The sequence below is a fragment of the Chiloscyllium plagiosum genome, chromosome 32, assembly GCF_004010195.1.
Source record: "Chiloscyllium plagiosum isolate BGI_BamShark_2017 chromosome 32, ASM401019v2, whole genome shotgun sequence".
Taxonomy (NCBI): Eukaryota; Metazoa; Chordata; class Chondrichthyes; order Orectolobiformes; family Hemiscylliidae; genus Chiloscyllium; species Chiloscyllium plagiosum.
Window position 1 is genome coordinate 4,000,547 of NC_057741.1, and position 15,623 is coordinate 4,016,169.

The 15,623-nt window shown below is 41.9% G+C and overlaps 1 protein-coding gene across 1 annotated transcript in view; it reads right to left on the reverse strand.

Annotated features, from left to right (window-relative positions):
* Nucleotides 1-15,623, reverse strand: part of LOC122539329 (short transient receptor potential channel 3-like) — a 163,734-nt gene that overhangs the window by 94,661 nt on the left and 53,450 nt on the right. Inside the window, exon 3 of the mRNA XM_043674045.1 lies at nt 8,169-8,946. Coding sequence (XP_043529980.1) covers nt 8,169-8,946 — 778 coding nt within the window. The remainder of the gene's footprint in view (nt 1-8,168; nt 8,947-15,623) is intronic.

Below are 15,623 nucleotides of genomic sequence, written 5' to 3' on the forward strand. Positions count from 1 at the left end.
GAGGAGGAAGGAAGCTTCTTCAAGCTGAGAAGGCAAGGATCAGACAGGGCTCTAAAGGGTTCTAAGGTAGCCAGGAAGGATCTGAAGAATGGACAGGATAGCTAGATAGGGGCATGAGAAAGTTTCAACAGGTAGGATCTGAAGAATGGAGGGAGAGCTAAATAGGAGCATGAGAAAGCTTTAACGGGTAGGATTAAGGAAAACCCTAAGGTACTCTCCACTTATTTGAGGAACAAGAGGATGGCCAGAGTGAGGGTAGAGCCGATCAGGGATAGTGGAGGGAACTTGTGCCTGGAGTTGGAGGAGGTAGTGAAGGTCCTTAATGATTACTTGGCTTCAGTGTTCACTACTGATAGGGACCTTGTCGTTTGTGAGGACAGAGTGAAACAGGCTGATTTGCTCATACAGGTTGACGTTAAAAAGGAGTAGGCTCTGAAAATTTTGAAAAACGTAAGGACAGCTAAGTCCCCTGGACCACAGGGATATAACCAAGGTTACTACAGGAAGCGAAGGAAGAGATTACTGCACCTTTAGCGATGATGTTTGCATCCCCACTGTCCACTGGAGTAGTGCTAGATGATTGGAGAGTGGCAAATGTTATTCCCTTGTTCAAGAAAGGGAATAGGGACAATCCTGGGAATTACTAACCAGTCAGACTTATGTCTGTGGTGGGCAAAGTTTTGGAGAGGATTCTGAGATACAGGATTAATGATAACTTGGAAAACCATAGTTTGATTAGAAATAGTCAGCATGGCTTTGTGAGGGGCAGATCATGCCTCACAAGCCTTATTGAATTCTTTGAGGATGTGACAAAACATGTTCGTGAAGATAGAGCAGTGGATGTGGTATACAGGGATCTTAGTAAGGCTCATTTACAAAGTAAGGAGGCATGGTATACAGGGAAATTTGGCAGTCTGGATGCAGAATTGGCTGGCCCATTAAAGACAGACGGTTGTGGTAGATGGAAAGTATTCAGCCTAGGGCATAGTGACCAGTGGTGCTCTGCAGGGAGCTGTTCTGGGACTTCTATTCTTTGTGACTTTTATAAATGACTTGGATGAGGAAGTGGAAGGGAGGGTTAGTATGTTTGTCAATGGCATGAAGGTTGGTGGAATGGTCGATAGTATGGAGGACTGATGTAGGTTGCAAAGGGACATTGACAGGATGCAGAACTGGGCTGAGAAGTGGCAGATGGAGTTCAATCTGGAAAAGTGTGAAGTGATTCATTTTGGGGGGTCAAATTTGAATGCAGAATACAGGGCTAAAAGCAGGATTCTTGGCAGTTTGAAGAAACAGAGGGATCTTGGGGTCCATGTCCATAGATCCCTCAAAGTTGCCACCCAAGTTGATAGTGGGGTGCTGGAAAAGCACAGCAGGTCAGGCAGCATCCCAGGAGCAGGAGAATCGATGTTTTGGGCAAGAGCCCGTCATCAGGAATGAGATTCATGAAGGGCTTTTGCCCAAAACTTTGGTTTTCCTGCTCCTTGGATGCTGCCTGACCTGCTGTGCTTTTCCAGCACCCTATTCTCAACTCTGATCTCCAGCATCTGCAGTCCTCACTTGCTCCTACCCAATTTGATAGGCTTGTTAATAACGTGTATGGTATGTTGGCTTACATTAGCAGGGGGATTGAGCTTAAGAGCTGCAAAGTTATGCTGCAGATCTATAGAAAACTGGTTAGACCACACTTGGAATATGGTGTTCAGTTCTGATCGTCTCATTATGGGAAAGATGTGGAGGGTTTAGAGAGGGTGCAGAGAAGATTTACCAGGATGCTGCCTGGCCTGGAGGGCTTGTCTTATGAAGAAAGGTTGAGGTGGAGAGGTCCAGGAAGGGGACGGAAGTGAACAAGATAGTCCAGGTGGAAAATGTTAGTGAAGTTGATGAACTGTTTAACCTCCTTGTGGGAGCACAAGGTGGCACAAATGCAGTCTTCAATGTAGCAGACGAAAAGGTGTGGGATGGTGTCAATGTAACTATGGAAGATGGACTGTTCCACATATCCTACAAAGAGGCAGGCATACTTGGGGCCCATGTGGGTGCCGATGTCTACGCCTTTGGTCTGAAGGAAATGGAAGGATTCGCAGGAGTTGTTGTTGAGGGTGAGGACCAGTTCCGCAAATCGAATGAGTGTGTCAGTGGAGGGGGACTGATAGGGTCAGTGGGAGAAGAAGAAACAAAGGGCTAGGAGGCCTTCACCATGGCGGATAGATGTGTACAGGGACTGGATGTCCATGAAGAAGATGGGGCTTTGGGGCCGGGGAAACACAAGTCATGGAGGAGGTGGAGGGCATGGATAGTGTCTCAAATGTATGTGGGGAGTTCCTGGATCAAGTGGAACAGGATGGTATCTTAAGAGGAGATAGGTTTGGTGGGGCAGGAGCAGACAGAGAAAACAGGTCAACCGGGGCAGTCATTTTGTGGATTTTGGGTACCCACACAAAGAAATTAATGAGGCTAATCTACAACAGAGGCGAAACCTAAAATGTTCCCAGGGGAAACAGCTGGTTAACACTTATCATTTTTGGCAAACCCTTGTTCATGCCTAAGGCTATCTCCTGAATTTTTTAATTAAATATCATGGCATGTTTCAGATAATGAATTATAGTTACAAAAAACTCCACAGCTGATAAACAGTGTAACCACAAAGTCAATGAAGAATACAACTTAGATTAAAGGTATGCTGCATGGAACTGTTCAATATGCCTCCCTGGTCAAGGATGTCATTGAACGACTATAGAGTGCACCACTTTAACCATTCACTTCCTTCACAACTGATACATAGAGGCAGTGCAGTGTGCCATCCACAAAGTTCACTGCAGCAACTTACTATGTCTCCTTTGACAACACCTTCCAATCCTACAACCTCTGTTATCTAAAAGAACCACGTCTGCAGAGCATGGAAACACCAAATTACCCTCCAGGCCACATATCATTTAATTGAGAACTACATGAGTCTTCCTTCATGGTCACTGGGTTAAAACCCTGGAACTCCCTTTCTAACAATACTGTGGATGTATCTGCATCAGATGGACTGTGGCAGTACTGACATTGCTGGTGGTGCTTAAATCCTATAAGTTACTTTGAAAAAGTCATGATCCCACAGTCTCTAATATGGCTCTCTCTCTAAGGCAGGTACATTTTATCTATCACTACTGGTTGTGTTTCATATCTACTCAGCACTCATTTCCGAGATTCATTTTAATACATGTTTTGCAAGTACTCATCATGAGTGTGAGATTGCCTATTTACATTACGATCCTCATATTTATGGGAAGTGGAGAGGGAGCAGGGAAACCTGAAAATATGTGGAACAAGGAAGTAACGACAGGATCTCCTTGTTAGTTCTTTATTCATTCTTCACTCATGTTGCTTCAGGATAATAGGAGTGTAACAGAAAGTATTTAAGTATTAGATCTTTGCTGTTCTTGACTCCCTTTAGCTCCTAGATTTCCTTTGAAAGCCAACTTGGCAGTAGTAAAGTTGAATGCTATCAAAATATCAGGAATGGAGCTGATTGTTTGGTTGATATAATGATGCAGTTGCTTCTTTAGAATGGGTCACCTGAACCAGCTCAAAAATATTGCAGTTATAACAACACTAAGCTGATTTGAGAAAGGTCAAGGTCACAAAAGTGGAAGAAAACAAAGAACTGCAGATGCTGGTGATCTGAAACAAACAAAAATAGAAATTGCTGGAAAAACTCAAAGGCTCTGGCAGCATTCGTGGAGAGAGACAAACAGAGTTAATGTTTCACGTCTTACATGACTCCTCAGAACTAGCCCATCATTACCTGTTTTATCTCCTGCTAGTTTCTTAAATGGTGGATTACTTCTGCTAATTTCCAATCTACTAGGAATGTTCCATTAGGAATATAGGCTAAAAATTCCAATGAAATTGTGTGAGAATACAAGTGCCTCTAATATCAAAACAAATGTTTTGCAAATCAGAAACTTGTGCCTCTGATGGTGTAAACATAGTTTAACCATAATTTCCATATTTCCATTTGCTTCTGAACATTTTCTAACACAAATTCTTGCTTACCTTTGATTTTTCACTGAAAAAAAAGAATCCCCTCAACATCTTTGCAAAACAAAGTGATGCTATGTACAAAGATTGCTTTTAACTTGCTTCAGTTTGGAAGTTTCAACATTCTTTTACCCATTTCTCCACATCAAACTTTAAGTTTTTCTTCTTGAATTGCTACTTTTCAGCCTTATTATACCTCAAGCTCCAACAGTACGTATTCTGTTAATACAAATTATTTTTACTTTGTACTGACAGGCAGCTATTTTATATATTCCCTACCAGTTACAGGACTTCTCGGATTTCTGCCAAGTGTGCATTCTTTAATCAACGCGTGTCTAGAAATTCTAGTCAGGGTCTGAACTCCTGTTTCGGGCCCTGTTCAGTTAAAGGAATACCCACTTACCTTTTGGTTAATCTGTGCTGGAGATTCCTGGACAGATGCCTTCAGTTACAAACCTTGTCCAGGAATCCTTGAATCCAGCAGTGGACAAAGTCATCACCAAACCATGTTTATTTACAACACTGGGCACTGTGTTCTGAAGTTTAATTGAACAGCAGACGTGAATGAGGTGGCAAGAAGGTGAGGGGTTAGGTTGTGTGGTGGGTGAGGTGCGTAGGGTTCCAGGTGGATGAGGTAAGGTGCCAGGTAGATGTAAAACGTAACTTAGTAAGTGGTGGGGGAGATCATGTGTCAGGTGAGTAAGGGTAGGGTTCCAGGGTGCCAAGCAAGTGGATGAGTGTTTAGGGTAAGTTAGGGGTGGTACCTCTTAGATGAGTCTGGGTCAGATTGGGAGGTGAGTGGCAGTGTTGGGTCTGGTGGGGTTGATGGAAGGGTGCTGGTTTTGCAGGGTCTAGTTGGGTAGTTTTGACATATTTGGTAGAGTTACCGGGTTTCAGTCTGGCAGGTGTGTGGTGCAGTTGATTCAGAGGGTGTGAATTGGGATTGTCAGACTCATATGGCGAAAGTGAGGACTGCAGATGCTGGAGATCAGAGCTGAAAAATGGAAAGGCGCAGCAGGTCAGGCAGCATCCAAGGAGCAGGAGAATCGACATTTCGGGCATAATTCCTGAAGAAGGGCTCATGCCCGAAACGTCGATTCTCCCGCTCCTTGGATGCTGCCTGACCTGCTGCGCTTTTCCAGCAATGCATTTTTCAGATTCATATGACGTCAGGGTCAAGGAGTGTTAGGCGATATAATTGGTAGTGGCGACTGCTGGAAACAATGGTGAGTCAGGGGCTCAGTTTAGTAGCTATCCAGGAGTTACAATAAGTCCTTAACTCTAACAAGTGAATTGAAATACTCTGAAATCTCTGATTTCAATGGGCTTTTTTAAAGCATCCAGATGCAAGAGAAATGCTGCTGGAAATTTAAATTTCTCATGGCATTCCTTTCGAGTCAATTCATGAGGATTTCTGGATGATCCCAATATGCTACTCCACCAAAACTGCTGCAATGATTATCTATCCATCAGAATATCTGGGCTATAATTCTCAGTTGCATCTGAAGATCAGATCCTATAAATCATCTAGTGCAAAGAATGTTGTAGTCATTTTTCAACTCATTACTATTTCCTATATAGTTATTTGCTGCAAAGCACCAGTGACGCACCAAATAAAAACTTCAATTATTTTTAATCACAATAATAATTAGTTTTATATGCTCTGTAGTTCAAAGTCTCCAGAGAGGCGAATGTGCTTGGAAAAAAGATCTGTTCAGTACAGAATTGCATTTGTTTTAACATATTTTCAACTATCATTCTCTTCATACCTCAAACCCTTGAAAGAACTCAGTTTAGGTGGGTGTGCAACATGGGCAATATCAGGTCATGAGCTTATTATACACTTTATTCAATTTTCATTAACATTTTTAGCACCACACTTTCCCACCCACTGCCACTAAGGTTTCAAATTCCTCCTCCTTTGATTGCTTTTTTCTTGTAATTTAGCTCCTATCTAACACAATCAATGTACATTGCAATCTAAGTTGGTCTTTCTAAAGTGCAGATTCTGCATATTCCATTGAATTGGAATAAGATATTTGCGGGGTGAAATTCAACTTTGGCAGTATACACACTATCAGTCATTTAAGTCTTAATCAATATAAGAATATGATGATTAATTTCTATGCCTTATTTCCTTTTCCAGTGAAAACATCGGAAATGGCCCATTTTTTGACAAAATACAAGATTTCTTTGATAAGGTGCAGATAAAATTAACCAGACTAATATAGGGACTTAAGGATGAGGGCAATTGGATGACCTCATTTCCCATTCTCTCAAGGTGTTCAAACCAATGAAAGAGATCAATAGCCTAGAAAAATGTTTTAAATGTTTTCTTTGCTGGGCGAACAAGGAGACAAATGTTAAAGTTAGAGCGAAGCTAATTCTGAATGAAATCAGGAAATAATATTTCACAAAAAAGATAGTGTAAATATGGAATTCTCTCCTGCATAAGGTTGTGGATTTTGGGTCACCTGATAGATTTAGGACTGATATTAATAGGTATTTGTTAGGCAAGAATATCATGGAACATGGAACAAGGCAGGTATTTAGAACTGGTGCAGAGATAAGCTATGATGTAACTGTATTGTTGAGCTCAAGGTCATGAATGGCCAACTCCTGTTTCTTTGTTCCCATGAACAGCGATTGAGTTCAACTGTTGGAACAGTTGACCTTGAGAAAACTAAATTCAGAAACAGAAAGTACTAGAGAAACTCTGCAGGTCTGGCAGCAACATTGGAGAGAAAAACAAGTCCAGTGTTTTTGGCTGTGGCTTGTTGGGCCAGTAGAGACTGGCTCTCCTCTGAACTTTCAGCCAATGGGTGAGGCCACTGTCTCCATGAAGAGTTCCAGCTAATATTTCAACAATAAAGCTTTCCCTGATAAGTAACCAGTTCCATTACTGTTATAATCATGCTGACACAAATCTTCTGGGATAGATTTTATTATCAAAAGAATTAAACATCAGGATAAAAAAAGTACACCCGCAGATTGTCTATCTTCTTTTACATTTTGATAATAAAGTCAAAATCCATCTGACCACAAGTTATACTAAAAAGAGAATACTGGAGACACACAGTAGGCCTGGCAGCATTTTTGAAGAGAAAAATAGAATTAACATTTCAAGTCCAAAGATTCTTCCATGGAACAACAAGTTGTGTTTTCCGAGGAAAGAAAAACACATTTAGATTGTGTGCTGTATCTGAATACTCTTAATAAGATCAGCTAGAAAGAAGTTCCATGTATGAGTGCTTGGACAATGCAATGCGACTCATTTTCAATGTGTCAAAGGGTAGCTTTGAGTAGTTCTGTCATAACAGCAACAGCATTTCATTCAAAGTATTTTTTATTTGTACTGCTCTTTTGATTTTGCTAATTAATGCACACCATAGTCATAATGTTCAGTGATCTTACTTATCATAAAAGATTATCATGATGAATAAACCTTACTGAGTAGTTGGGTTTTGGAAGACAAGGACAACAGAATCCAGATTGTGACATTGACACTAATATGTTTTATTGATATCTGTTTGGGTTTTATTGGGTTTCATTACCCTGGTGGGGTGGGCACAACTGAACTACTGTTGCTGTTGAGATGCTAATCTGGAAGCAACGATTTCAACAAATATCTCCTTGCTTAGATTCAAACTGTACATGATTTTCTCAGTTTAGGATTTTTCTATATATTTTTACAAAAAGTTTTCATTTGGCTACTGACCACATACCCATTTTTCATTTGCAGTTTGACATTGGGCATGATCTACACTGCAACTATTGCAAATGTGCTGATGTGTTTTAGCCTCCTTATGGCAGAATTCTGCACTGGAGTGTGTTCATCCACCATGTTTAGATGAGAACTTGACATTCCAGGTTTGCAGTCACTTTCATGTTGATTAATTCACAAAATCACTTGACAGTAACAATGTCAATATATTACAGACTTTGTTTTAACATTACAAGGCATGGGCTGACAGACCAAAAATGCTGCTCCGAGGAGACTGTAATTATCCAGATCCATTGGCAGACTGCAGCTTAATTATCTCAATATCTTTGTTCTCTCAATTAATCTATGTAACTTTTATAAAACTGAAATAAAATTTACCTGCTTGGATATACATTTAAGAACTCATAAAACTTACCTTAAATTCTTTTTCAATATTTGCCAACTTGGCTAATTCATTACTAAGTTCCAGTGCTGTGTGTACTGGATCTTCACTAGACAAAGACAAATAGGCAGGGCTTGCTAATCCTTTGTACGCATTGATCCTTGATCTGGAGTGACTAAATGAATCATGCTTTTGTTTCTCCATACATTCATTGCATTTACAGAAATAATCGTGAGGTTTCTCAATTCGTGCTCCTTTCATCAACAACATATGAACCACCTCGTATTTTTGGCAATGGGCAGCCAGAATGATTGGAGTGATATCTGGAGAAAATCTAGTGCCATCTTCATCATAAGCATAAAAATCATCATCTTGCATTTCTTGCTCACAAGGACTGAGGGCCAGTCGATTACTGGGCTCAAATCCAGAATGATTCAAAATTGCTTCCACAATTCGTATATATCCCTTACTGATAGCAAGCAATAATGCATCACCAATTCGAGCCAAATTATCCCTCTTTAGAAGGAGCTCAGTTACTTCCAAATGTTCATTTCCAACTGCTAGCTGAAGGGCATTCTGCCCCATGTAATCAACACAATTAACATTCAGTGACTTGCTCTCTTCCAGCATTCGCCGAACAACAGGTATGTTCCCATATTCAGCTGCGTCCAGAAAACGTTCTTCTTCTGGAGTAAGGCTTGTGCCCCTGTCATTGAACATGAATGCTGGACCACGGACGGCCTGTCTCCTTCCTTTCTCCCGTAGCACTGTCATTCTCCGCTGCATTACAGATGGGTTACTTACACTTTGCCTAAGAGAGAGAGAGCACAGTAAACTAAGGTAAAATGGGAAACAGTTCTGTAGTTAGTCATCTTTGCTAAATTCAGAGTTTCTGAATATTGTCTATTCATTTCAATCAATTTTTATTAGTTTTCAAATTTTTTCAAGGAGATCAACCAAAGCCTATTCTTGTTGATATACCAATGGTTTTCTTGTGCGGAAAACTATCTTTGGAGTTATAAGAAAAGCTGGGGGATGTTTAAATTACCGAAAGGTGAATCAGTAATGAGGCAATTACAATTGACGATAATTGACCAAAATGCCAGAGAAACGATTAACATGTTTCTGTGCAGCCAATTTTTAATGCACGGTTGAAAGGATGATACAAGGAAATTCAAGCATAACGCCCAGAAGGAATTGGATATATACTTCAAAGAAAAAATGCAGTACAAGAGGGAAAGGCGTTAGATTAATCAGATGGCTCTTTTAAAGATCCAGCATAGGGGAAATGAACTGAATGATCTCTTTCTGGATGATTCTATAATCATAGAGTTAGGATTGTTACAGTGTATTATAAATAGCTGATACGCAGCATGGTAAAACTTAACAAGGTATGCTTCATAGGAGAGGAGGAGATCTTCTTGTGTCAAATGCACCAATTGGAAAAAACATTTGAATTTTTAAATTTATCAATTATGTTAGTGAGCTTCATTTGACAACATCTTTCAGGTAATTAAGGTTAATGCAAGCCAAATTCAGTGATGAAATGAGATTTTATTATTCTGAAGTTAACGTATGCTGTATCGAAGTGAACAATGGCTTTGCTTTAGCAACACTGAACTTAGAATGATACAGCTTGGGAAGAGGCCCTTGACTCCACCATGTTTACGCCAACCAAGATGCCATCCTGAACTAATTACCTCTGCCTGTACATCGTCCACACCCCTCGACATTGGGCTCAGCACTGCTGCCTCACAGCGCCAGGGACCCAGGTTCAATTCCAGCCTCGGGTGAACTGGCTATGTGGAGTTTGCACATTCTCCCCGTGACTGCATAAGGTTCCTCTGGATGCTCAGATTTTCTCCCACAGTCCAAAGGCATACAGGTTAGGTGGATTGGCCATGCTAAATTGCCCATAGTGTCCAGGCATGTGCAGGCTAGGTGGATTGCCATGGGAAGTGCAGGGTTATAGGGATAGGGTACGGGGTAGGATGCTCTTCGGAAGGTCGGTGTGGACCTGATGGGCCAAATGGCCTGCTTCCACACTGTTTATGATTCCCTGCCTCGTAATCTGTCTAAGTGGCTCTCAAACTTTGCAAATGTATCCACTTCTACTACCTCCTCTGGCAGCACATTCCAGGCACCTACCAACAGTTTTGTTTGTGCTGAAATGACTTATTCTTTGCATCACATATATTGCAGACATAATCTGAATATTGCAGAAAAACTCTGAAAAACTGATTTGTTTTGAACAGTAGTGGAAACAAAGTAAGTAAACTATTTCTAATTTCGCAGTCACACATTAAGTCACTGTGGCCTAGAAATTTGGGGACAGATATCTTTCCTTGCATTTAAACTGTGATTTACACCTAAGATTGGGTGTCACGCCTTTTCACCAGACAGCTAGTCACTGAGATACTAAGAAATAATTGAACAAGTGAAATGGACGACAAGGTTGCTGCAATGCCAGCAGTAGATATTTTTAAAATTTACATCCTGCACATCATATTTAAGGTTTTGAAGGTCAGTTAGCATTTGAAGACTGGGTGCTATGCAATTACATTTTGAGGCAAAGATCTCTGCAGTATGAACTTTGGTCTTGAGAGCCTCTTATTTCGATGAGTATTCTGTTATTTTGGATAATGACCCTTAATGCACAGAACTGGAAAATGCAGCCACATTGGTAGTGAATGGCCTAAGTTAGATTGTTGTGCTTCTTGCTCCTACACTAGTCAATATGCTGCATAATTTTCAGGAAAAATATTAGTGATACATCACAAGAAGCACGACAACAGATCAGAAGTAGATAATTACAAATTAATTTTGCTTATTGATTTCTGCAAGAACATCAAACTAATTAATTTCTAAACTTATTTATATCAAGCAGCAAATCACTCAAAGGTTTGAAGAGGAATACATTGAGAATTATTTAAGATGACAAATTCAAAACTGACAAAATATGAGCCATATTTTTCCAGTTAATATTTATACATCTTGAGTGGAATCTTCAAAGCTCCTGAATTATGTGGGCAATAGTAAGAAAGTTGGGATAATCCCATGAGATGGCTGTGAAGAATTTTCAACATTGAGAGCAAAAAGTCCTATTTTCCAAGCGTGTTGAATGGCAAATTAAGTTTTTCACGAGTGAGTGGCAAGAGGCTTATTTGCATGTACTTGCATGCATAATCATCCTTATTATGATGTCATCTTGTTTCATTGATATGCAGGTTCCCATTCTCTGATCCACCAGCAGGAACTAGATGGTGACAATTCCCAATGTTAAAGTCAGCGAGCTAACCTAGCCATACCACTGACTGTTTGCGCATCAATCACCAACATCTCAGGGCACACTCCATGGGCAGCGACCTCATTCCCTGCCCTCGAACAGCATGTCTTGAGTACTTGATAGAAGTTGAAACTTTATTGCTGGAACAGCACAGCAGGTCAGGCAGCATCCAGGGAACAGGAGATTCGACGTTTCGGGCACAGGCCCTTCTTAGGGCCTGTGCCCGAAACGTCGAATCTCCTGTTCCCTGGATGCTGCCTGACCTGCTGTGCTGTTCCAGCAATAAAGTTTCAACTTTGATCTCCAGCATCTGCAGACCTCACTTTCTCCTACTTGATAGAAACCATGCAAGGCAAGTTTGACTAGGAACACAAACAGGCATTAGAGATGAGTCCAGTATCAGGAATCCAAGGAGATCCCAGTAATGGCCAGTGTAGCAAGTGGAAAAATATGACATACAGGGGACCAGAGGGACATGATATAAGTTTAATAAGGTGAGTTTGGGAAGATAGCCTTACAGAGTGGAACTCATCAGAACTACCATTTCTGGTAGAGTCCAGCCCATTGTTACAAATATGAGGTTTCGTAAGATTGTTTTGAATGTAAAAAAAAATGGAGCAGGAAAGAGACACATACAACATCCTATTACTTCTGTTCAGTGATAGATCTATGTGCCCTGATTAACAGTGGAACAGGAGCCCAGTACAATCCCCAATAAAATCAGGGTACGAATCTTTAATACCGGAAGGCGAAGAAGAAAGGCAGCGATGTACTGCTGCTGATTCTTCCAGGGATTCTCAGAAGATTGAGGGATGAAAATTTCAAGTGACGCTGACATTATGATTCAGCAAAACTATGAAATGCAAGCTGGGAGTAACTTTGGACTGGTACCTATAATGACTACAATAAGCTGAGGTTGCGTTTTAATGTATAAACACAATTTAGTGTTGTCGATTGTCTTTAGAGGTTGAGGGAGTAACTTTTCTGTAGTTTAGTGGATTAGGTGATGTTACTTTGAGTGTGTTTGTTTAAGTAATTGTGTTACTTTTAATTCACCTGCACCACCACTAATAGCTGTGCCATCCACTTTAATCTGACTCAATCCCTCCCGTTTTCTCATTGCAGGAGAAAATGGCCTGTAAAAGAACTGAAAGAGCCAGTTAGTTGGAGGATGCCGGATATTCCTCTCATCACCATCCTAAGAGGAGAGGGGTTTGGCCCTTGTCAGTAAAGACTGCAACCAGTCCAGTGAAAATATGAAAACCACCATGTCTTAGCATCCAAATAATTGCTGTGCGATTGTTCCATTACTCCACAATGAATGTATACTCGAACATCTACTTTTTGCTCACAATGCATTCTCTCTTTTGCCTCTTGCAGGTACCAAGACAGTGGCACTGCAAGACATCACTTTGTCTACCTCTGAAGAAGAAAGCACAGCTGCTTCATAGGAACCACCAACAAGGCTGCCTCCTGCACCCCCACCAATTCAGCTACTAACACCATAGTGGGTACATTAGGTAGATTAGAGTTGGGTGAACTGGCTGGTGAACATATCATTGTCACGTCTGTGCAGCAGACTGAGGAAAAAAATGCCCCAGGTCAACAGCAATTAGGACTGGCAGAGACAAGGTATCTGCTCAGCCCCAGGCAGGACAGGACAGCACCCCATGGTGTCAGCAATTTGTGACTTAATTGACATAGAAAAGCAGACACAGGAGCAGATGGGTTTGTTAGGGGCATTGAGTAACCGGATACAAATATTGTAAGTCTGCAGTAATGATGTTAGGACCCTGCTGCCTCAGGGTCTCAGAAAATCTTGTGTTTCTTCAGGACAGGTTGGTGGCTGCCAAGGAGAGACAGGTCTACAAGTCATTGGATCCATACTGCTGGATATACATACATCACATGATAAGATGACAGGGGGTCTAGGGACCTTGACCCCATTCCAGATGCCCCTTCCTGAAGGGGACAGGAATGTGCTAGTCACCCAGCTGATGAAGAACCACTTATAGGGCCCCCGCGAAGGCTCCTCTCAGAACACTCCAGATGTAGCTGCATCTTTGGCCTCCACTCTGCCTGTCACCCTCAGCCCTATGGGAGGTGAAGCCAAGAAGGGTGCACCTGCCTCTGGGAAGGACACACTCAGAATGACTGGGCCTTCTGGATTCAAACATATCCGGGGTCACCCGACCAAACTCCAAGTCCAACGGGCTCCACTGTAGGGCAACTGAGAAAGCCATGATTCCACTGAGTTGTGGTGTTTGGAAAAGAAATAAGAGGGCGGCACGGTGGCACAGTGGTTAGCACTGCTGCCTCACAGCGCCAGAGACCCGGGTTCAATTCCCGACTCAGGCGACTGACTGTGTGAAGTTTGCACGTTCTCCCCGTGTCTGCGTGGGTTTCCTCCGGGTGCTCCGGTTTCCTCCCACTGTCCAAAAATGTGCAGGTCAGGTGAATTGGCCATGCTAAATTGCCCGTAGTGTTAGATAAGGGGTAAATGTAGGGGTATGGGTGGGGTGCGCTTCGGTGGGTCGGTGTGGACTTGTTGGGCCGAAGGGCCTGTTTCCACACTGTAAGAAATCTAATCTAATCTAATCTAGTCTTCTAAGGGCACATTGATTGTACAGGTAACACTGTAAATACTGTATATACATTCTCACATTTGTAAATACATGTTCATTTTTCTTCATCAGCTGTTTATGTGAATGTCTTTCTAGACACAACAACATGAAGGTACATGCCTCAACATCCTTCACATTACATAATGTTTAATAATCCAAGGTGTGAACTGAACAGCTTTTGCACCATGTGCAGGCTCTGGAAAATTGGCTGATGATTGTTAATTTGGCAACTAGGGTGAATCTTTACATGCCAAAAAACATTGCATAACAGCCATTGATAGGATTGATTTGTAATGATGCATGGTATGATCAAGAGGCCTTGAGGCAAGGATTTGGGCTGCACACAGTAGGCCAGAGGTTTTCAACTGCTGTGCCATGGGAAGGTTTGAGGTTTGCTGCAAAATTCTCAGGAAGCAGCATCGCTTTGCGTAGTTTTTGACATCATGCATGTGTGGATATTTGTCATTGTGCATATGCAGGAGAAGGGAAATCTGCTCAGGGATGGTGCAGGAGGGAAGGTTTCGGATACCTGGATCATTGGGGCTCATCCTGGGGTAGGTGGGACCTCTACAAGCAAGATGGTCTATACCTGAACCAGAGGGGTACCAATATTCTCGGGGGTGTTTACTAATGCTCTTTGGGAGGGTTTAAACGAACTCAGCAGAGGATGAGAAACTAAATTGTAGTTCCAGTGTGCAGGTGGCTGAGAGTAGGTCAGAAATATAGTTCCAAGTTGGCAAGAGTGCAGCAGCAAGCAGGAAGGTGGTTTGAAGTATGTCTACTTCAATGCCAGGAGCATCTGGAATAAGGTGGGTGAACTTGCAGCATGGGTTGGTACCTGGACTAGGCAGCAGTGCTAACCACTGTGCCACCGTGCCGCCCACAAATGAAGTATGTCTACTTCAATGCCAGGAGCATCTGGAATAAGGTGGGTGAACTTGCAGCATGGGTTGGTACCTGGACTTCGATGTTGTGGCCATTTAGAACACCTGGATAGAGCAGGGACAGGAATGGTTGTTGCAGGTTCTGGGGTTCAGATGTTTCAGTAAGAACAGAGAAGATGGTAAAAGAGGGGGAGGTGTGGCATTGTTAGTCAAGGACAGTATTATGGTGGCAGACAGAACATTTGAGGAGTAATCTACTGATGTAATATGGGCTAAGATTAGAAACAGGAAAGGAGAGGTCACCCTGTTGGAAGTTTTCTAAAGGCCTCTGAATAGTTCCAGAGATGTAGAGGAAAGGATAGCAAAGATGATTCTGGATAGGAGTGAGAGTAACAGGGTAATTGTTATGGGGGTCTTTAACTTTCCAAATATTGATTATAGTTCAAGTACTTTAGATGGGTCAGTTTTTGTCCAATGTGTGCAGGAGGGTTTCCTGACACAGTATGTAGACAGGCCAACAAGGGGCAAGGCCACATTAGATTTGGTACTGGGTAATGAACCCGGCCAGGTGTTAGATTTGGAGATAGGTGAGCATTTCGGTGATAGTGACCACAATTTGGTTATGTTTACTTTAGTGATGGAAAGGGATAGGTATATACTGCAGGGCACGAGTTATAGCTGGGGGAAATGATAT